Source organism: Oncorhynchus clarkii, unplaced genomic scaffold (genome assembly GCF_045791955.1).
Source record: "Oncorhynchus clarkii lewisi isolate Uvic-CL-2024 unplaced genomic scaffold, UVic_Ocla_1.0 unplaced_contig_6320_pilon_pilon, whole genome shotgun sequence".
NCBI lineage: Eukaryota > Metazoa > Chordata > Actinopteri > Salmoniformes > Salmonidae > Oncorhynchus > Oncorhynchus clarkii.
Window position 1 is genome coordinate 216377 of NW_027261141.1, and position 23624 is coordinate 240000.

The 23624-nt window shown below is 43.2% G+C and overlaps 1 protein-coding gene across 1 annotated transcript in view; it reads right to left on the reverse strand.

Moving 5' to 3' along the window:
* The window catches only part of LOC139405210 (CUB and sushi domain-containing protein 3-like), a gene marked incomplete at its 3' end in the record, with an annotated part of 429588 nt that overhangs the window by 199939 nt on the left and 206025 nt on the right, over nt 1-23624 (reverse strand). The window contains exons 19-22 of the mRNA XM_071147639.1: nt 21264-21452; nt 13210-13326; nt 12529-12744; nt 142-330 (exon numbers count right to left, since the gene is read on the reverse strand). Coding sequence (XP_071003740.1) covers nt 142-330; nt 12529-12744; nt 13210-13326; nt 21264-21452 — 711 coding nt within the window. The remainder of the gene's footprint in view (nt 1-141; nt 331-12528; nt 12745-13209; nt 13327-21263; nt 21453-23624) is intronic.

Below are 23624 nucleotides of genomic sequence, written 5' to 3' on the forward strand. Positions count from 1 at the left end.
CCGTATACAGAATACAGTATCTACCCATTTCCTACTGTTGTCCACCTTCTCCTCTGCTCTCAGTGGATACCTGTCTAATACATTGTCCTATGCACAGTCCACACAGAGCCAATAAGCAAATGAAATCAGCTGACCACGTACCCACACACCTTGGCAGAGGGGCACTCCACATGCGGCGACCGCCTCCCAGGCACCAGATCTCCCTCGCCCCCTTTAGGCGATAGCCGGTATTGCAGGAGAAAACCAGCGAGTCCCCGATGCCAAAGCTGATGCCCGTGTGCCAGCCAAACCTGGGGGTCCCGGGGTCCTCACACGGCTCCAGATTATACTCTGAAAAGGGAAGAAGAAAAAAAAACAACACAGGGTCTTTCCAAAAGTCATCTTTCCCCTGGATTTATTACGTCCTCTCTCCTTGCATTCCAAAAGTCATCTATTCCCTGGATTTATTACGTCCTCTCCCCTTGCATTCCAAAAGTAATCTTTCCCTGGATTTATTACGTCCTCTCTCCTTGCATTCCTTCTCAAAACACCTTGGAGAAGAAATATCTGAGGTGAGGGACTATGGATCTGAGGTGAGGGACAATGCAGTTCTGGGGGTCCAGAGGAGAGAGGAAGCCAGGGAAAGACGAATTATGAAAGAGGGGAAGTCAATGTGGGGTACTAACAAGGGAACCACGTGGTGAAAGGAAAGGAAAGGAAAGGAAAGGAAAGGAAAGGAAGGGAAGGAAAGGAATGGAAAGGAAGGGAAGGGAAGGGAAGGGAAGGGAAGGGAAGGGAAAGGAAGGGAAGGAAAGGAAAAGAAGGGAAGGAAAGGAAGGGAAGGAAAGGAAAGGAAAGGAAAGGAAAGGAAGGGAAGGAAAGGAAGGGAAGGAAAGGAAAGGGAAGGGAAGGAAAGGAAAGGAAAGGAAAGGGAGGGAAAGGAAAGGAAAGGAGGGGAAAGGAAAGGAAAGGAAAGGAAAGGAAAGGAAAGGAAGGGAAAGGAAAGGAAAGGAAGGGAAAGGAAGGGAAGGGAAAGGAAAGGAAAGGAGGAAAGGAAAGGAAAGGAAAGGAAGGAAAGGAAAGGAAAGGAAAGGAAAGGAAAGGAGGAAAGGAAAGGAAAGGAAGGAAAGGAAAGGAAAGGAAAGGAAACGAAGGGAAGGAAAGGAAGGGAAAGGAAGGGAAGGGAAAGGAAAGGAAAGGAGGAAAGGAAAGGAAAGGAAAGGAAGGAAAGGAAAGGAAAGGAAAGGAAAGGAAAGGAGGGGAAGGAAAGGAAAGGAAAGGAAAGGAGAGGGGAGGAAAGGAAAGGAAAGGAGAGGGGAGGAAAGGGAAGGAAAGGGAAGGGAAGGGAAGGAAAGGAAAGGAAGGGAAGGGAAAGGAAAGGAAAGGAGGAAAGGAAAGGAAAGAAAAGGAAAGGAAAGGAAGGGAAGGAAAGGAAAGGAAAGGAAAGGAAGGGAAGGAAAGGAAAGGAGAGGAAGGAAAGGAAAGGAAAGGAAAGGAGGGGAAGGAAAGGAAAGGAAAGGAAAGGAAGGGAAGGGAAAGGAAAGGAAAGGAAAGGAGGAAAGGAAAGGAAAGGAAAGGAAAGGAAGGGAATGAAAGGAAAGGAAAGGAAGGGAAGGGAAGGGAAGGAAAGGAAAGGAAAGGAGAGGGGAGGAAAGGGAAGGAAAGGGAAGGGAAGGGAAGGGAAGGGAAGGGAAGGGAAGGAAAGGAAAGGAAAGGAAGGGAAGGAAAGGAAAGGAAAGGAAAGGAAAGGAAGGAAAGGAAAGGAAAGGAAAGGAAAGGAAAGGAAAGGAAAGGAAGGAAAGGAAAGGAGAACCCGTAAGGACATCACTCGTTCAACTCCGCTGAAAAAAAAAAAAGCTCTGACGCTGGTCGCTACATTACCCAACCAGTCAATCTAATCAAAGGTTAACAAAAGGTAGTGTGTAGAATTATAAGCAGGACAATCTATAGATGATAATTACAGTATGCACACAGAACAGACTCTTGGGGAAGACCATGAATAGTCATGAGTTGCTGCACCAGGTTACGCTTCCCTCTGATGAGCAGGAGGCAAACATTTAGCCAGGCTGTTTCAATAGCAGAAGTCTCATTAACTCTGATAGAGAAGAAGTTAGTAACATCTAGTCTGTATCTCTCTAGTCTGTATCTCTCTAGTCTGTATCTCTCTAGTCTGTATATAAATAGTCTGTATCTCTCTATCTCTCTAGTCTCTATCTCTCTAGTCTGTATCTCTCTACTCTCTAACTCTCCAGTCTGTAACTCTCTATCTCTCTAGTCTGTATCTCACTATCTCTCTAGTCTGCATCCCTCGGTCTGAATCTCTATATCTCTCAGGTGTCTATCACTCTAGTCTCTATTTCTCTAGTCTGTATCTCTTTTTCACAATCTCTAGTCTGTATCTCTCTAGTCCCATTAACTCTGATAGGACAGAAGTTAGTCCCATTAACTCTGATAGGACAGACGTTAGTCCCATTAACTCTGATAGGACAGAAGTTAGTCCCATTAACTCTGATAGGACAGAAGTTAGTCCCATTAACTCTGATACGACAGAAGTTAGTCCCATTAACTCTGATAGGACAGAAGTTAGTCCCATTAACTCTGATAGGAGAGAAGTTAGTCCCATTAACTCTGATAGGAGAGAAGTTTGTCCCATTAACTCTGATAGGACAGAAGTTAGTCCCATTAACTCTGATAGGACAGAAGTTAGTCCCATTAACTCTGATAGGACAGAAGTTAGTCCCATTAACTCTGATATAACAGAAGTTAGTCACATTAACTCTGATAGGGCAGAAGTTAGTCCCATTAACTCTGATAGGACAGAAGTTAGTCCCGTTAACTCTGATAGGACAGAAGTTAGTCCCATTAACTCTTGTAGGACAGAAGTTAGTCCCATTAACTCTGATAGGACAGAAGTTAGTCCCATTAACTCTGATAGGACAGAAGTTAGTCCCATTAACTCTGATAGGACAGAAGTTAGTCCCATTAACTCTGATAGGACAGAAGTTAGTGCCATTAACTCTGATAGGAGAGAAGTTAGTCCCATTAACTCTGATAGGACAGAAGTTAGTCCCATTAACTCTGATAGGACAGAAGTTAGTCCCATTAACTCTGATATAACAGAAGTTAGTCCCATTAACTCTTGTAGGACAGAAGTTAGTCACATTAACTCTGATAGGACAGAAGTTAGTCCCATTAGCTCTGATAGGACAGAAGTTAGTCCCATTAACTCTGATATAACAGAAGTTAGTCACATTAACTATGATAGGACAGAAGTTAGTCCCATGAGCTCTGATAGGACAGAATTAGTCCCATTAACTCTGTTAGGACAGAAGTTAGTCCCATTAACTCTGATAGGACAGAAGTTAGTCCCATTAGCTCTGATAGGACAGAAGTTAGTCCCATTAACTCTGATAGGAGAGAAGTTAGTCCCAATAACTATGATAGGACAGAAGTTAGTCCCATTAACTCTGATAGGACAGAAGTTAGTCCCATTAACTCTGATAGGACAGAAGTTAGTGCCATTAACTCTGATAGGACAGAAGTTAGTCCCATTAACTCTGATAGGACAGAAGTTAGTCCCATTAACTCTGAAATAACAGAAGTTAGTCACATTAACTCTGATAGGACAGAAGTTAGTCCCATTAACTCTGATAGGACAGAAGTTAGTCCCATTAACTCTGATAGGACAGAAGTTAGTCCCATTAACTCTGATAGGAGAGAAGTTAGTCCCATTAACTCTGATAGGAGAGAAGTTAGTCCCATTAACTCTGATAGGACAGAAGTTAGTCCCATTAACTCTGATAGGACAGAAGTTAGTCCCATTAACTCTGATAGGACAGAAGTTAGTCCCATTAACTCTGATATAACAGAAGTTAGTCACATTAACTCTGATAGGACAGAAGTTAGTCCCATTAACTCTGATAGGACAGAAGTTAGTCCCATTAACTCTGATAGGACAGAAGTTTGTCCCATTAACTCTTGTAGGACAGAAGTTAGTCCCATTAACTCTGATAGGACAGAAGTTAGTCCCATTAACTCTGATAGGACAGAAGTTAGTCCCATTAACTCTGATAGGACAGAAGTTAGTGCCATAACTCTGATAGGACAGAAGTTAGTGCCATTAACTCTGATAGGAGAGAAGTTAGTCCCATTAACTCTGATAGGACAGAAGTTAGTCCCATTAACTCTGATAGGACAGAAGTTAGTCCCATTAACTCTGATATAACAGAAGTTAGTCCCATTAACTCTGATAGGACAGAAGTTAGTCCCATTAGCTCTGATAGGACAGAAGTTAGTCCCATTAACTCTGATAGGAGAGAAGTTAGTCCCATTAACTATGATAGGACAGAAGTTAGTCCCATGAGCTCTGATAGGACAGAATTAGTCCCATTAACTCTGTTAGGACAGAAGTTAGTCCCATTAACTCTGATAGGACAGAAGTTAGTCCCATTAACTCTGATAGGACAGAAGTTAGTCCCATTAACTCTGATACGACAGAAGTTAGTCCCATTAACTCTGATAGGACAGAAGTTAGTCCCATTAACTCTGATAGGAGAGAAGTTAGTCCCATTAACTCTGATAGGAGAGAAGTTTGTCCCATTAACTCTGATAGGACAGAAGTTAGTCCCATTAACTCTGATAGGACAGAAGTTAGTCCCATTAACTCTGATAGGACAGAAGTTAGTCCCATTAACTCTGATATAACAGAAGTTAGTCACATTAACTCTGATAGGACAGAAGTTAGTCCCATTAACTCTGATAGGACAGAAGTTAGTCCCGTTAACTCTGATAGGACAGAAGTTAGTCCCATTAACTCTTGTAGGACAGAAGTTAGTCCCATTAACTCTGATAGGACAGAAGTTAGTCCCATTAACTCTGATAGGACAGAAGTTAGTCCCATTAACTCTGATAGGACAGAAGTTAGTCCCATTAACTCTGATAGGACAGAAGTTAGTGCCATTAACTCTGATAGGAGAGAAGTTAGTCCCATTAACTCTGATAGGACAGAAGTTAGTCCCATTAACTCTGATTGGACAGAAGTTAGTCCCATTAACTCTGATATAACAGAAGTTAGTCCCATTAACTCTTGTAGGACAGAAGTTAGTTACATTAACTCTGATAGGACAGAAGTTAGTCCCATTAGCTCTGATAGGACAGAAGTTAGTCCCATTAACTCTGATATAACAGAAGTTAGTCACATTAACTATGATAGGACAGAAGTTAGTCCCATGAGCTCTGATAGGACAGAATTAGTCCCATTAACTCTGTTAGGACAGAAGTTAGTCCCATTAACTCTGATAGGACAGAAGTTAGTCCCATTAGCTCTGATAGGACAGAAGTTAGTCCCATTAACTCTGATAGGAGAGAAGTTAGTCCCAATAACTATGATAGGACAGAAGTTAGTCCCATTAACTCTGATAGGACAGAAGTTAGTCCCATTAACTCTGATAGGACAGAAGTTAGTGCCATTAACTCTGATAGGACAGAAGTTAGTCCCATTAACTCTGATAGGACAGAAGTTAGTCCCATTAACTCTGAAATAACAGAAGTTAGTCACATTAACTCTGATAGGACAGAAGTTAGTCCCATTAACTCTGATAGGACAGAAGTTAGTCCCATTAACTCTGATAGGACAGAAGTTAGTCCCATTAACTCTGATAGGAGAGAAGTTAGTCCCATTAACTCTGATAGGAGAGAAGTTAGTCCCATTAACTCTGATAGGACAGAAGTTAGTCCCATTAACTCTGATAGGACAGAAGTTAGTCCCATTAACTCTGATAGGACAGAAGTTAGTCCCATTAACTCTGATATAACAGAAGTTAGTCACATTAACTCTGATAGGACAGAAGTTAGTCCCATTAACTCTGATAGGACAGAAGTTAGTCCCATTAACTCTGATAGGACAGAAGTTTGTCCCATTAACTCTTGTAGGACAGAAGTTAGTCCCATTAACTCTGATAGGACAGAAGTTAGTCCCATTAACTCTGATAGGACAGAAGTTAGTCCCATTAACTCTGATAGGACAGAAGTTAGTGCCATTAACTCTGATAGGACAGAAGTTAGTGCCATTAACTCTGATAGGAGAGAAGTTAGTCCCATTAACTCTGATAGGACAGAAGTTAGTCCCATTAACTCTGATAGGACAGAAGTTAGTCCCATTAACTCTGATATAACAGAAGTTAGTCCCATTAACTCTGATAGGACAGAAGTTAGTCCCATTAGCTCTGATAGGACAGAAGTTAGTCCCATTAACTCTGATAGGAGAGAAGTTAGTCCCATTAACTATGATAGGACAGAAGTTAGTCCCATGAGCTCTGATAGGACAGAATTAGTCCCATTAACTCTGTTAGGACAGAAGTTAGTCCCATTAACTCTGATAGGACAGAAGTTAGTCCCATTAGCTCTGATAGGACAGAAGTTAGTCCCATTAACTCTGATAGGAGAGAAGTTAGTCCCATTAACTATGATAGGACAGAAGTTAGTCCCATTAACTCTGATAGGACAGAAGTTAGTCCCATTAACTCTGATAGGACAGAAGTTAGTGCCATTAACTCTGATAGGACAGAAGTTAGTGCCATTAACTCTGATAGGAGAGAAGTTAGTCCCATTAACTCTGATAGGACAAAAGTTAGTCCCATTAACTCTGATAGGACAGAAGTTAGTCCCATTAACTCTGATATAACAGAAGTTAGTCCCATTAACTCTGATAGGACAGAAGTTAGTCCCATTAACTCTGATATAACAGAAGTTAGTCACATTAAATCTGATAGGACAGAAGTTAGTCCCATTAACTCTGATAGGACAGAAGTTAGTCCCATTAACTCTGATAGGACAGAAGTTAGTCCCATTAACTCTTATAGGACAGAAGTTAGTCCCATTAACTCTGATAGGAGAGAAGTTAGTCCCATTAACTCTGATAGGACAGAAGTTAGTCCCATTAACTCTGATAGGACAGAAGTTAGTCCCATTAACTCTGATAGGAGAGAAGTTAGTCCCATTAACTATGATAGGACAGAAGTTAGTCCAATTAACTCTGATAGGACAGAAGTTAGTCCCATTAACTCTGATAGGACAGAAGTTAGTGCCATTAACTCTGATAGGACAGAAGTTAGTGCCATTAACTCTGATAGGAGAGAAGTTAGTCCCATTAACTCTGATAGGACAAAAGTTAGTCCCATTAACTCTGATAGGACAGAAGTTAGTCCCATTAACTCTGATATAACAGAAGTTAGTCCCATTAACTCTGATAGGACAGAAGTTAGTCCCATTAACTCTGATATAACAGAAGTTAGTCACATTAACTCTGATAGGACAGAAGTTAGTCCCATTAACTCTGATAGGACAGAAGTTAGTCCCATTAACTCTGATAGGACAGAAGTTAGTCCCATTAACTCTTGTAGGACAGAAGTTAGTCCCATTAACTCTGATAGGAGAGAAGTTAGTCCCATTAACTCTGATAGGAGAGAAGTTAGTCCCATTAACTCTGATAGGACAGAAGATAGTGCCATTAACTCTGATAGGACAGAAGTTAGTCCCATTAACTCTGATATAACAAAAGTTAGTCCCATTAACTCTGATAGGACAGAAGTTAGTCCCATTAACTCTGATATAACAGAAGTTAGTCCCATTAACTCTGATAGGACAGAAGTTAGTCCCATTATCTCTGATATAACAGAAGTTAGTCACATTAACTCTGATAGGACAGAAGTTAGTCCCATTAACTCTGATAGGACAGAAGTTAGTCCCATTAACTCTGATAGGACAGAAGTTAGTCCCATTAACTCTTGTAGGACAGAAGTTAGTCCCATTAACTCTGATAGGAGAGAAGTTAGTCCCATTAACTCTGATAGGAGAGAAGTTAGTCCCATTAACTCTGATAGGACAGAAGATAGTGCCATTAACTCTGATAGGACAGAAGTTAGTGCCATTAACTCTGATAGGAGAGAAGTTAGTCCCATTAACTCTGATAGGACAGAAGTTAGTCCCATTAACTCTGATAGGACAGAAGTTAGTCCCATTAACTCTGATATAACAGAAGTTAGTCCCATTAACTCTTGTAGGACAGAAGTTAGTCACATTAACTCTGATAGGACAGAAGTTAGTCCCATTAGCTCTGATAGGACAGAAGTTAGTCCCATTAACTCTGATAGGAGAGAAGTTAGTCCCATTAACTCTGATAGGACAGAAGTTAGTCCCATTAGCTCTGATAGGACAGAAGTTAGTCCCATTAACTCTGATAGGACAGAAGTTAGTCCCATTAACTCTGATAGGAGAGAAGTTAGTCACATTAACTCTGATAGGAGAGAAGTTAGTCACATTAACTCTGATATAACAGAAGTTAGTCCCATTAACTCTGATAGGACAGAAGTTAGTCCCATTAACTCTGATATAACAGAAGTTAGTCCCATTAACTCTGATAGGAGAGAAGTTAGTCCCATTAACTCTGATAGGACAGAAGTTAGTCCCATTAACTCTGATATAACAGAAGTTAGTCCCATTAACTCTGATAGGAGAGAAGTTAGTCCCATTAACTCTGATAGGACAGAAGTTAGTCCCATTAACTCTGATATAACAGAAGTTAGTCCCATTAACTCTGATAGGACAGAAGTTAGTGCCATTAACTCTGATAGGACAGAAGTTAGTCCCATTAACTCTGATAGGACAGAAGTTAGTGCCATTAACTCTGATAGGACAGAAGTTAGTGCCATTAACTCTGATAGGAGAGAAGTTAGTCCCATTAACTCTGATAGGACAAAAGTTAGTCCCATTAACTCTGATAGGACAGAAGTTAGTCCCATTAACTCTGATATAACAGAAGTTAGTCCCATTAACTCTGATAGGACAGAAGTTAGTCCCATTAACTCTGATATAACAGAAGTTAGTCACATTAAATCTGATAGGACAGAAGTTAGTCCCATTAACTCTGATAGGACAGAAGTTAGTCCCATTAACTCTGATAGGACAGAAGTTAGTCCCATTAACTCTTATAGGACAGAAGTTAGTCCCATTAACTCTGATAGGAGAGAAGTTAGTCCCATTAACTCTGATAGGACAGAAGTTAGTCCCATTAACTCTGATAGGACAGAAGTTAGTCCCATTAACTCTGATAGGAGAGAAGTTAGTCCCATTAACTATGATAGGACAGAAGTTAGTCCAATTAACTCTGATAGGACAGAAGTTAGTCCCATTAACTCTGATAGGACAGAAGTTAGTGCCATTAACTCTGATAGGACAGAAGTTAGTGCCATTAACTCTGATAGGAGAGAAGTTAGTCCCATTAACTCTGATAGGACAAAAGTTAGTCCCATTAACTCTGATAGGACAGAAGTTAGTCCCATTAACTCTGATATAACAGAAGTTAGTCCCATTAACTCTGATAGGACAGAAGTTAGTCCCATTAACTCTGATATAACAGAAGTTAGTCACATTAACTCTGATAGGACAGAAGTTAGTCCCATTAACTCTGATAGGACAGAAGTTAGTCCCATTAACTCTGATAGGACAGAAGTTAGTCCCATTAACTCTTGTAGGACAGAAGTTAGTCCCATTAACTCTGATAGGAGAGAAGTTAGTCCCATTAACTCTGATAGGAGAGAAGTTAGTCCCATTAACTCTGATAGGACAGAAGATAGTGCCATTAACTCTGATAGGACAGAAGTTAGTCCCATTAACTCTGATATAACAAAAGTTAGTCCCATTAACTCTGATAGGACAGAAGTTAGTCCCATTAACTCTGATATAACAGAAGTTAGTCCCATTAACTCTGATAGGACAGAAGTTAGTCCCATTATCTCTGATATAACAGAAGTTAGTCACATTAACTCTGATAGGACAGAAGTTAGTCCCATTAACTCTGATAGGACAGAAGTTAGTCCCATTAACTCTGATAGGACAGAAGTTAGTCCCATTAACTCTTGTAGGACAGAAGTTAGTCCCATTAACTCTGATAGGAGAGAAGTTAGTCCCATTAACTCTGATAGGAGAGAAGTTAGTCCCATTAACTCTGATAGGACAGAAGATAGTGCCATTAACTCTGATAGGACAGAAGTTAGTGCCATTAACTCTGATAGGAGAGAAGTTAGTCCCATTAACTCTGATAGGACAGAAGTTAGTCCCATTAACTCTGATAGGACAGAAGTTAGTCCCATTAACTCTGATATAACAGAAGTTAGTCCCATTAACTCTTGTAGGACAGAAGTTAGTCACATTAACTCTGATAGGACAGAAGTTAGTCCCATTAGCTCTGATAGGACAGAAGTTAGTCCCATTAACTCTGATAGGAGAGAAGTTAGTCCCATTAACTCTGATAGGACAGAAGTTAGTCCCATTATCTCTGATAGGACAGAAGTTAGTCCCATTAACTCTGATAGGACAGAAGTTAGTCCCATTAACTCTGATAGGAGAGAAGTTAGTCACATTAACTCTGATAGGAGAGAAGTTAGTCACATTAACTCTGATATAACAGAAGTTAGTCCCATTAACTCTGATAGGACAGAAGTTAGTCCCATTAACTCTGATATAACAGAAGTTAGTCCCATTAACTCTGATAGGAGAGAAGTTAGTCCCATTAACTCTGATAGGACAGAAGTTAGTCCCATTAACTCTGATATAACAGAAGTTAGTCCCATTAACTCTGATAGGAGAGAAGTTAGTCCCATTAACTCTGATAGGACAGAAGTTAGTCCCATTAACTCTGATATAACAGAAGTTAGTCCCATTAAGTCTGATAGGAGAGAAGTTAGTCCCATTAACTCTGACATAACAACAGACAGACTACAGTCCTCTCCTCAGGATATTCCCCAGGACAGCCTGCTTCAAAATGCCCCACTATTCCCTATATAGTGCACAACTTTTAAGCAGAGCACTATGGGCCGTGAGGTAGTGAACTACATAGGGAATAGGGGATGGTAGTCCTCTCCTCAGGATGTTCACCTGGACAGCCTTCTTGATGGCTGCATCCCAAACTACACCTTGTTCCCTACCCAATAGGCACAGACAACAATTCAACATTTAGTCCACGTTGGTTCAACTCAATTTCATTGAAATGATGTGGAAACAACGTTCATTCAATAAGTGTGTGTCCAATGACTACGTGGTGGACCACATCCCCTATTGACCCTGGTCTAATGTAGTGGACCACATCCCCTATTGACCCTGGTCTAATGTAGTGGACCACATCCCCTATTGACCTTGGTCTAATGTAGTGGACCACTTCCCCTATTGACCCTGGTCTAATGTAGTGGACCACATCCCCTATTGACCCTGGTCTAATGTAGTGGACCACTTCCCCTATTGACCCTGGTCTAATGTAGTGGACCACATCCCCTATTGACCGTGGTCTAATATAGTGGGCCACATCCCCTATTGGCCCTGGTCTAATGTAGTGGACCACATCCCCTATTGACCCTGGTCTAATGTAGTGGACCACATCCCCTATTGACCCTGGTCTAATGTAGTGGACCACATCCCCTATTGACCCTGGTCTAATGTAGTGGACCACATCCCCTATTGACCCTGGTCTAATGTAGTGGACCACATCCCCTATTGCCCCTGGTCTAATATAGTGGGCCACATCCCCTATTCACCCTGGTCTAATGTAGTGAACCACATCTCCTATTGACCCTGGTCTAATGTAGTGGACCACATCCCCTATTGGTCTAATGTATTGGACCACTTCCCCTATTGACCCTGGTCTAATGTAGTGGACCACTTCCCCTATTGACCCTGGTCTAATGTAGTGAACCACTTCCCTATTGACCCTGGTCTAATGTAGTGAACCACATCTCCTATTGACCCTGGTCTAATGTAGTGGACCACATCCCCTATTGGTCTAATGTATTGGACCACTTCCCCTATTGACCCTGGTCTAATGTAGTGGACCACTTCCCCTATTGACCCTGGTCTAATGTAGTGGACCACATATGGAACAAGGTGCCATTTGGGATGCAGCCCATCTCTGAATGTCTCCTTGTACTTGACCTTGGTTTACAATATTGATCCATCCTGAATCATCAGTCTCAGGGCTTCAGTCCACCCTTAAGCCTGCTCCAGCCCTCACTGATAAATGGCTCTCCTTATAGTACATGTTACTCTGTGTGCTTTACCAAGATCTTAACGCGTTTGATCTCATCACTGAATGAATGTAGGAACTCTCAATCGCTCTCTCTGTCTCTCTCCCTTCCCCCAATCTCTCTCTCTCTCTCTCTCTCTCTCTCTCTCTCTCTCTCTCTCTCTCTCTCTCTCTGTCTCTCTCCCTTCCCCCAATCTCTCTCTCCCTCTCTCTCTCTCTCTCTCTGTCTCTCTCTCTCTGTCTCTCTCCCTTCCCCCAATCTCTCTCTCTCTCTCTCTCTGTCTCTCTCCCTTCCCCAATCTCTCTCTCTCTCTCCCTCTCTCTCCCTCTCTCTCTCTCTCTCTCTCTCTCTCTCTCTCTCTCTCTCTCTACCCCTCTCTTTCCCTCCATCCCTCCCTCTCTCTCTCTCTCTCTCTCTCCCTCTCTTTCCCTCTCTTTCCCTCCCTCCCTCCCCTCCCCCTATATCTCTCCTCTGTTACCTGAGAAAGAGATGTTGAATCCTTGAAAGGAAATAGAGAAGTCAGAGATGAAGCGAAGCTGAGCCTTGTAGTTCCCGTAGAGGCCTGCGTTGACGGGCGCCGGGCGCTCGGAGCCGGTGAGGCGAGCTAAAGGCAGGACGAAGCTGCCGTTCTCGGTGATCAGGAGGTAGTCATGGTGATCTTCCAAGTGGAAGGAATGGAACATGAACTGGACCCCTGAACAGAGCAGAATGGAGAGAAAAAGAAAAATCACATCATCAGATTTTTGGGGGGATTATGGGTATTAGCTCAAATGTTACAACTGTGATTTCTTGAGTAATGAAAGAGGACTTTTAAAGCTCTTTGAATGGTGAAATCTGATACAACAGATTTAGGCAGGGTAGCCTAGTGGTTAGAGCGTTGGGCCAGTAACCGTATGGTTGCTAGATCAAATCCCAGAGCTGATAAGGTAAAAAAAATCAGTCGTTCTTCCCCTGAACACAGCAGTTAACCCACTGTTCCTAGGCCGTCACTTGTAAATAAGAATTAGTTGTTAACTGACTTGCCTAGTTAAATAAATAAAAAAGTAAGTTTTATCAGAGACATACACGTGACACTGTCACACTTCTCATAGTTCTGTAGGTCCATTTGTATAAAAAAAGGGCTTTGAGTAAAAGGACCGCATATTCTGTACTTTCCTACCTTTCCCATGTCCGACCTCCACCGTCCAGGTGCAGTTTAGAGAGTTGGGGTAGAGTTCTGGATATCCAGGAGACAGAATGATACCACCAGGTCCTCTCACGTCCCCACCGCACGATGCTGGAGACGAGAGACAATTATGCTAATAGTCGATGGTAATGCTTTTCCTGATGCTAATACACAATGTTATTGCTAGCCTGATGCTAATACACAATGCTAATGCTAGCCTGGTGCTATTGCACAATGTTAATGCTAGCCTGATGCTAATACACTATGCTAATGCTAGCCTGGTGCTAATGCACACTGTTATTGCTAGCCTGATGCTAATACACTATGCTAGTGCTAGCCTGGTGCTAATACACAATGTTATTGCTAGCCTGATGCTAATACACTATGCTAGTGCTAGCCTGGTGCTAATACACAATGTTATTGCTAGCCTGATGCTAATACACTATGCTAGTGCTAGCCTGGTGCTAATACACAATGTTATTGCTAGACTGATGCTAATACACTATGCTAATACTAGCCTGATGCTAATACACAATGCTGATGATAATACTAATCAACTTAACGCTATGATCCTCCTCACGCTCCACTATTGGCATACATCATCTAAGATACATGTAATTTAGCGAACACTTTTATCCAACATTTTTTTTGTATGGTTGGTCAACAGGAATCAAACCCACTTTTGTATGGCTGGTCAACAGGAATCAAACCCACTTTTGTATGGTTGGTCAACAGGAATCAATCCCACTTTTGTATGGTTGGTCAACAGGAATCAAACCCACTTTTGTATGGTTGGTCAACAGGGATCAAACCCACTTTTGTATGGTTGGTCAACAGGAATCAAACCCACTTTTGTATGGTTGGTCAACAGGGATCAAACCCACTTTTGTTTGGTTAGTCAACAGGAATCAAACCCGCAACCCTTGGTGTTGTGAGCAACATGCTCTACAAAATCAGCTACACATTTTGCATGTCTTCCTTAGTGACATCATCAATATGATCCTGTGCAATGTCTTCCTTAGTGACATCATCAATATGATCCTGTGCAATGTCTTCCTTAGTGACATCATCAATATGATCCTGTGCAATGTCTTCCTTAGTGACATCATCAATATGATCCTGTGCAATGTCTTCCTTAGTGACATCATCAATATGATCCTGTGCAATGTCTTCCTTAGTGACATCATCAATATGATCCTGTGCAATGTCTTCGTTAGTGACATCATCAATATGATCTTTATCTTCTCCACAGCAAAGTTAATGAGGTAAAGTCCCCTCTCAATGTCGACTGGGCCACAGTGTTAATGTCAAGAGCCTGTTGAAAGTTTATCCACATTAATTAGCCGTTGTTCACCAGCCACCAGCTCTCTACTGGCTGGTATTGTATTGTTATCATTGTAAAAGGTCATGTGTTCTTTAAAGGACAATACTTGGCAAATATCACAATTTAAACATTTTTTAAAAAATAATAAAATCTGTTTTTTTTGTTTTTTGTTCTTGTAAACCCGGCCCGGCTGCTGGCGCTATGCAGATGCCCCCCAGAAACACATAATCTGGCAGACAAATATTTGAAGTTGAACTTGGTGGCTGGAGGACATGTTTTCTAAGTCATGAATGTCAATGAATGCCAGGCAGGTTTTTTTTTTGGAGGATGATAATGATGCCTGGAGCTGTACAGCTGCAGTCACTACCCTTAGAGGCCTCAGCTCGATCCCTAATGGTAAGTGCACTACCCTTTATGGGTCCTGGTCAGAAGTAGTGCACTATAGGGAAGGGAATAAGGGTGCCATTTGCCATACAGCCGAGTCTCTCTAGGCAAACCACACAGAAATCAAACCCTACCTCCCAAAATGATATCAAATGTTTAATTAATAAGCCACACTTACATGAAGTCATTACTAAGACATGAGCCTAGCGTTAGTTGGCAAGGCTTGTGGGTTTGAGTCTGGCACACCTGGTCTCAGACAGGAGTTCTGTATTGGACGCCTTGATGTGAAGCTGTAGAGGGAAATTAGATATACTAGTGTACCAGTGGAGTCTATGTGTTCACCCTCAGTAAAAACATCTACCCTACTGCCTCCCTAACATTTACCCTACTGTCTCCCTGAGTCCACCCTCAGTAGCAACATCTACCCTACTGTCTCCCTAACATCTACCCTACTGTTCCCTGTGTCCACCCTCAGTAACAACATCTACCCTACTGTCTCCTGTGTCCACCATCAGTAACAACATCTACCCTACTGTCTCCCTAACATCTACCCTACTGTCTCCCAGTGTACACCCTCAGTAGCAACATCTACCCTACTGTCTCCCTGTGTCCACCCTCAGTAGCAACATCTATCCTACTGTTTCCCTAACATCTACCCTACTGCCTCCCAGTGTCCACCCTCAGTAACAACATCTACCCTACTGTCTCCCTAACATTTACCCTACTATCTCCCTAACATCTACCCTACTGTCTCCATGTGTTCAACCTCAGTAACAATATCTACCCAACTGTCTCCCTAACTTCTACCCTACCCTAACATCTACTCTACTGTCTCCGTGTGTTCACCCTCAGTAACAACATCTACCCTACTGTCTCCCTAACATCTACACTACTGTCTCCATGTGTTCACCCTCAGTAACAACATCTACCCTACTGTCTCCCTAACATCTACCCTACTGTCGCCATGTGTTCACCCTAAGTAACTACATCTACCCTACTGTATCCATGTGTTCAACCTCATTAACAACAACTACCCTACTGTCTCCCTAACATCTACCCTACTGTCTGCCTAACATCTACCCTACTGTCTCCATGTGTTCACCCTCAGTAACAACATCTACCCTACTGTCTCCCTAACATCTACCCTACTGTCTCCCTAGCATCTACACTACTGTCTCCCTGTGTTCACCCTCAGTAACATCTACCCTACTGTCTCCATGTGTTCACCCTCAGTAGCAACATCTACCCTACTGTCTCCATGTGTCCATCCTCAGTAGCAACATCTACCCTACTGTCTCCATGTGTCCATCCTCAGTAGCAACATCTACCCTACTGTCTCCCTAACATCTACCCTACTGTCTCCCTAACATCTACCCTACTGTCTCCATGTGTTCACCCTCAGTAGCAACATCTACCCTACTGTCTCCATGTGTCCACCCTCAGTAGCAACATCTACCCTATTGTCTCCATGTGTTCACCCTCAGTAACAACATATACCCTACTGTCTCCCTAACATCTACCCTACTGGCTCCATGTGTCCACCCTCAGTAGCAACATCTACCCTACTGTCTCCATGTGTTCACCCTCAGTAGCAACATCTACCCTACTGTCTCCATGTGTCCACCCTCAGTAGCAACATCTACCCTACTGTCTCCCTGTGTACACCCTCAGTAGCAACATCTACCCTACTGTCTCCCTAACATCTACCCTACCGACTCCCTAACACCTACCCTACTGTCTATGTGTGTTCACCCTCAGTAACAACATCTACCCTACTGTCTCCCTAACATCTACCCTACTGTCTCCATGTGTTCACCCTCAGTAGCAACATCTACCCTACTGTCTCCCTAACATCTACCCTACTGTATCCATGTGTTCACCCTCAGTAGCAACATCTACCCTACTGTCTCCATAACATCTACCCTACTGTCTCCCTAACATCTACACTACTGTCTCCATGTGTTCACCCTCAGTAACAACATCTACCCTACTGTCTCCCTAAAATCTACCCTACTGTCTCCCTGTGTTCACCCTCAGTAACATCTCCACTACTGTCTCCATGTGTCCATCCTCAGTAGCAACATCTACCCTACTGTCTCCGTGTGTTCACCCTCAGTAGCAACATCTACCCTACTGTCTCCCTAACATCCACCCTACGGTCTCCATGTGTTCACCCTCAGTAGCAACATCAACCCTACTGTCTCCATGTGTTCACCCTCAGTAGCAACATCTACCCTAATGTCTCCATGTGTTCACCCTCAGTAACAACATCTACCCTACTGTCTCCATGTGTTCACCCTCATTAACAACATCTAAACTACTGTCTCCATGTGTTCACCCTCAGTAACAACCATCCTAACACCCTACCATCCTACCTCCTAACCCTTTAACCCCTACCATCCTAACCTCTAAACTCTACTAACTAATCATGTCTCTAATATTGTCCCAGTAGAGAGGTGAGTGATTAGAATACTCTACTATCTAACCATGTCTATTATATTGTCCCAGTAGAGAGGTGAGTGACTAGAAGACTCTACTATCTAACCATGTCTATTATATTGTCCCAGTAGAGAGGTGAGTGACAGGAAGATTCTACTATCTAACCATGTCTATTATATTGTCCCAGTAGAGAGGTGAGTGACAGGAAGACTCTACTATCTAACCATGTCTATAATATTGTCCCAGTAGAGAGGTGAGTGATTAGAAGACTCTACTATCTAACCATGTCTATAATATTGTCCCAGTAGAGAGGTGAGTGATTAGAAGACTCTACTATCTAACCATGTCTATTATATTGTCCCAGTAGAGAGGTGAGTGACAGGAAGACTCTACTATCTAACCATGTCTATTATATTGTCCCAGTAGAGAGGTGAGTGGCAGGAAGACTCTGCCTCTATATCATGTATTAATTTGATGTAAACTGTAGTGGGCCTTATAGATAATACAGTATAACGTGTGTTAGTACATCAAGCCCTATGACTCTACCTCCTGCCAATCTCCTCTCTCCAGTACATCGTCCCTGTACAGGTGTGGTGACTGGGACGATCTACCGAATACGCCTCTGAAATATTTAAAACGTTCCATGGTGCATTTCGGGAACAAAAGTGATTGTTTATTAATTCAAGGACACAAGTATAGCGTCATCGGGAATACTGCTAGGGTGTGACATTAAAATTGAATCCCTGCCCAGTAGGTGTTGGGTGAACCGTATAAATACCCTTAAACCCTGCGCCCAGATCTGTATGTGCAGCACATTGGTCTGAATATGGTTGCCGTGCCGTGCTGGAGAGAAGGTTACGTGTTTGGCATTCAAAGGAACAAACACAGCAGAGAGGAGTTGGCTGGAGCACGTCAGGATGAGACCGGGCTAGCTTCACTGAGGTGACACGTCCAGATGAGACCGGGCTAGCTTCACTGAGATGACACATCCAGATGAGACCGGGCTAGCTTCATTGAGATTACACATCCAGATGAGACCGGGCTAGCTTCATTGAGATGACATATCCAGATGAGACCGGGCTAGCTTCATTGAGATGACCCATCCAGATGAGACCAGGCTAGCTTCATTGAGATGACACATCCAGATGAGACCGGGCTAGCTTCATTGAGAAGACACATCCAGATGGGACCAAGCTAGCTTCACTGAGATTACACATCCAGATGAGACCAGGCGAGCTTCATTGAGGTGACACATCCAGATGAGACCAGGCTAGCTTCATTGAGATGACACATCCAGATGAGACCGGGCTAGCTTCATTGAGATGACACATCCAGATGAGACCGGGCTAGCTTCATTGAGATGACACATCCAGATGAGACCAGGCTAGCTTCACTGAGATGACACATCCAGATGAGACCAGGCTAGCTTCATTGAGATGACACATCCAGATGAGACCGGGCTAGCTTCATTGAGAAGACACATCCAGATGGGACCAAGCTAGCTTCACTGAGATTACACATCCAGATGAGACCAGGCGAGCTTCATTGAGGTGACACATCCAGATGAGACCAGGCTAGCTTCATTGAGATGACACATCCAGATGAGACCGGGCTAGCTTCATTGAGATGACACATCCAGATGAGACCGGGCTAGCTTCATTGAGATGACACATCCAGATGAGACCAGGCTAGCTTCACTGAGATGACACATCCAGATGAGACCAGGCTAGCTTCATTGAGATGACACATCCAGATGGGGCCAGGCTAGCTTCACTGAGATGACACATCCAGATGGGACCAGGCTAGCTTCATTGAGATGACACATCCAGATGAGACCGGGCTAGCTTCATTGAGATGACAGGCTGGTCTACCAGTTGAACTGCTGTGTACCGATACAGACCACTGCTAGTGTGGTCTACCAGTTGAACTGGTACCGATACAGACCACTGCTAGTGTGGTCTACCAGTTGAACTGGTACCAATACAGACCACTGCTAGTGTGGTCTACCAGTTGAACTGCTGTGTACCGATACAGACCACTGCTAGTGTGGTCTACCAGTTGAACTGCTGTGTACCGATACAGACCACTGCTAGTGTGGTCTACCAGTTGAACTGGTACCAATACAGACCACTGCTAGTGTGGTCTACCAGTTGAACTGATACCAAAACAGACCACTGCTAGTGTGGTCTACCAGTTGAACTGGTACCAATACAGACCACTGCTAGTGTGGTCTACCAGTTGAACTGGTACCAATACAGACCACTGCTAGTGTGGTCTACCAGTTGAACTGGTACCAAAACAGACCACTGCTAGTGTGGTCTACCAGTTGAACTGGTACCAAAACAGACCACTGCTAGTGTGGTCTACCAGTTGAACTGCTGTGGACCAATACAGACCACTGCTAGTGTGGTCTACCAGTTGAACTGGTACCAAAACAGACCACTGCTAGTGTGGTCTACCAGTTGAACTGCTGTGGACCAATACAGACCACTGCTAGTGTGGTCTACCAGTTGAACTGCTGTGTACCAATACAGACCACTGCTAGTGTGGTCTACCAGTTGAACTGGTACCAAAACAGATCACTGCTAGTGTGGTCTACCAGTTGAACTGGTACCAAAACAGACCACTGCTAGTGTGGTCTACCAGTTGAACTGCTGTGTACCAATACAGACCACTGCTAGTGTGGTCTACCAGTTGAACTGGTACCAATACAGACCACTGCTAGTGTGGTCTACCAGTTGAACTGGTACCAAAACAGACCACTGCTAGTGTGGTCTACCAGTTGAACTGGTACCAAAACAGACCACTGCTAGTGTGGTCTACCAGTTGAACTGCTGTGGACCAATACAGACCACTGCTAGTGTGGTCTACCAGTTGAACTGGTACCAAAACAGACCACTGCTAGTGTGGTCTACCAGTTGAACTGCTGTGGACCAATACAGACCACTGCTAGTGTGGTCTACCAGTTGAACTGCTGTGTACCAATACAGACCACTGCTAGTGTGGTCTACCAGTTGAACTGGTACCAAAACAGACCACTGCTAGTGTGGTCTACCAGTTGAACTGGTACCAAAACAGACCACTGCTAGTGTGGTCTACCAGTTGAACTGCTGTGGACCGATACAGACCACTGCTAGTGTGGTCTACCAGTTGAACTGCTGTGGACCAATACAGACCACTGCTAGTGTGGTCTACCAGTTGAACTGCTGTGTACCAATACAGACCACTGCTAGTGTGGTCTACCAGTTGAACTGCTGTGTACCAATACAGACCACTGCTATTTCAGCACACTATCTTCTCTTTCTCTATCCTATACAATAAACACAAATATGTAAGGAGAGGGACGACAACAAAAATATTATTTTCTCTTTAGTTATATACCATCACATGTGAAAAGGTACGACCGAGTTGGTTGAACCATATGAATACTATTATATGAACCCTGTTCAAAGATCTGTCTGTTATTCGGCTAACCATTCTGACAAAGTTGGCTAGAGCAGGTGTCGGCTAGAGCAGGTGTCGGCTAGAGCAGGTGTCGGCTAGAGCAGGTGTCGGCTAGAGCAGGTGTTGGCTAGAGCAGGTGTCGGCTAGAGCAGGTGTTGGCTAGAGCAGGTGTCGGCTAGAGCAGGTGTTGGCTAGAGCAGGTGTTGGCTAGAGCAGGTGTTGGCTAAATCAGGGCCTGATTTAGACCTGGAACACCAGGTGGGGTGATTCTCCTCTAATCAGGGCCTGATTTAGACCTGGAACACCAGGTGGGGTGACTCCCCTCTAATCAGGGCCTGATTTAGACCTGGGACACCAGGTGGGTGATATTAATGATTAGGTATAACAGAAAAGCAGCAGTTGTCCGGACCTTGTAGGGGTCAGATTGTAAATCCCCCTGTTATAGAGGCTAACATACCGTCACATGTGGGCAGAGGATGGCTCCACCAGTGGTTCTTCCCACAGACCAGCGGTTCCTCATGACTGAGCCGGTATCCCTGGTCACACTGGAACGACACTGTGGACCCGATGGCCAGGTCATGGCCGTACCGCACACCGTTCACCGGGATCCCAGGGTCCATGCATGATGATGTGTCCAACGTCACAACTGGTAGGAGCCAAGGTTAAAAAATGAATGATTATTTATACTTTAGGGCCTGTCCACGTTAATGTGTTAATAACGCTTTAACTTTAGCAAATTGTTTTTATATCACCGTACATTGTTTTCATTTTTTGAAGGGGCCGCAGTTAATCGCATCTCCATTTTTATTTTCATCCAAAAGGCATTTGTTTCCTCACGGACCGTTTTGAGCGCAACACACAACATGCTCTTTGCTCTGCTGTGCTCTTGGTATCAGCTCAGTGGGCAGCTCAGTTGGCAGTTTTAAGGAAAAGTTACAGAAAGTTAAACTATAAACACATTCCCAGGCATTTCTTTAGATTACAGCAAAAAAAAGAAAGAATTTGCACTGAAGTAGCTAGCCAATTATGCTAATGTTAGCTAGCTATTTATGCTAATGTTAGCTAGCTATCCATTTATGCTAATGTTAGCTAGCTAGCTATGTATGCTAATGTTAGCTAGCTATCTATTTATGCTAATGTTAGCTAGCTAGCTATTTATGCTAATGTTAGCTAGCTAGCTATTTATGCTAATGTTAGCTAGCTAGCTGTTTAGGCTAATGTTAGCTAGCTAGCTAACTAACTAATCAAATGAGAATGTTTAGATTGCACACTCTGGTTTCCCACATTGATTTTAATCAGAACAGAACTTCCATTCCATTTAGCTATAGTCTTTGTTGTAGTTCTCAGGTCAAAAGATTTAAAGGGGCAGTGCAGTTAAAAACTGTTTGTTTGTTTTTTTTATATATTATTTTCACAAGTTATAAGTTTAAGAAAATGCACATCAATGTAAGTACAAAAATGTTACCATATCCCAACCACCCTCCTTCCACATAACACATCCACTACCCCAAACTCTCCCTACCTCATCTGACTCTGGGTCAGTAGATAAAGGGCCTCATTTGACTCTGGGTCAGTAGATAAAGGGAATCATCTGACTCTGGGTCAGTAGATAAAGGGCCTCATCTGACTCTGGGTCAGTAGATAAAGGGCCTCATCTGACTCTGGGTCAGTAGATAAAGGGCCTCATCTGACTCTGGGTCAGTAGATAAAGGGCCTCATCTGACTCTGGGTCAGTAGTAAAGGACCTCATCTGACTCTGGGTCAGTAGATAAAGGGCCTCATCTGACTCTGGGTCAGTAGCTAAAGGACCTCATCTGACTCTGGGTCAGTAGATAAAGGACCTCATCTGACTCTGGGTCAGTAGATAAAGAGCCTCATCTGACTCTGGGTCAGTAGATAAAGGGCTTCACCTGACTCTGGGTCAGTAGATAAAGAGCCTCATCTGACTGGGTCAGTAGATAAAGGGCTTCACCTGACTCTGGGTCAGTAGATAAAGGGCCTCATCTGACTCTGGGTCAGTAGATAAAGGACCTCATCTGACTCTGGGTCAGTAGATAAAGAGCCTCATCTGACTCTGGGTCAGTAGATAAAGAGCCTCATCTGACTCTGGGTCAGTAGATAAAGGGCCTCATCTGACTCTGGGTCAGTAGATAAAGGACCTCATCTGACTCTGGGTCAGTAGATAAAGAGCCTCATCTGACTCTGGGTCAGTAGATAAAGAGCCTCATCTGACTCTGGGTCAGTAGATAAATAGAAGTATCCCTGTAAACATCTTGAATTAGAGTCAACATTTCAACAATTTCATTATTTTTTTATTAATCACGATTAACTACAGAAAATTATGCAATTTAATTGTGATTCATTATTTTAATCATTTGACAGCCCTAATTTACATATTCATAGAATCCTACAATAGTTCCAGTTTGGGACAGGATTAATAAATTCCCGTAAATGTTCCGTACAGAAAGAAGCAACGGCTGTCACGTCTACTCCTGCTCCCCTTCTCTGGCGCTCGTTATCGACAGTTTTCTCATTACTACGCACACCTGTCACCATCGTTATGCGCACCTGCGCCTCATGAGACTCACCTGGACTCATCGCATTCCTGATTACCATCCCCCTGTATCTGTCACTCCCTTTGGTTCTTTCCTCAGGCGTTATTGATTCTGTTGAATGTCCTCACGCTGCTCGTGTTTCTTGTTTTGTTCCTAGTTAGTTTATTTATTAAATTCACTCCCTCGCTTCTCGTTAATTAGCGTACACGTTACAATAGCAGTGTGTCGAGCTAACTACGGGGTCCCACAAATCATTTTATGGT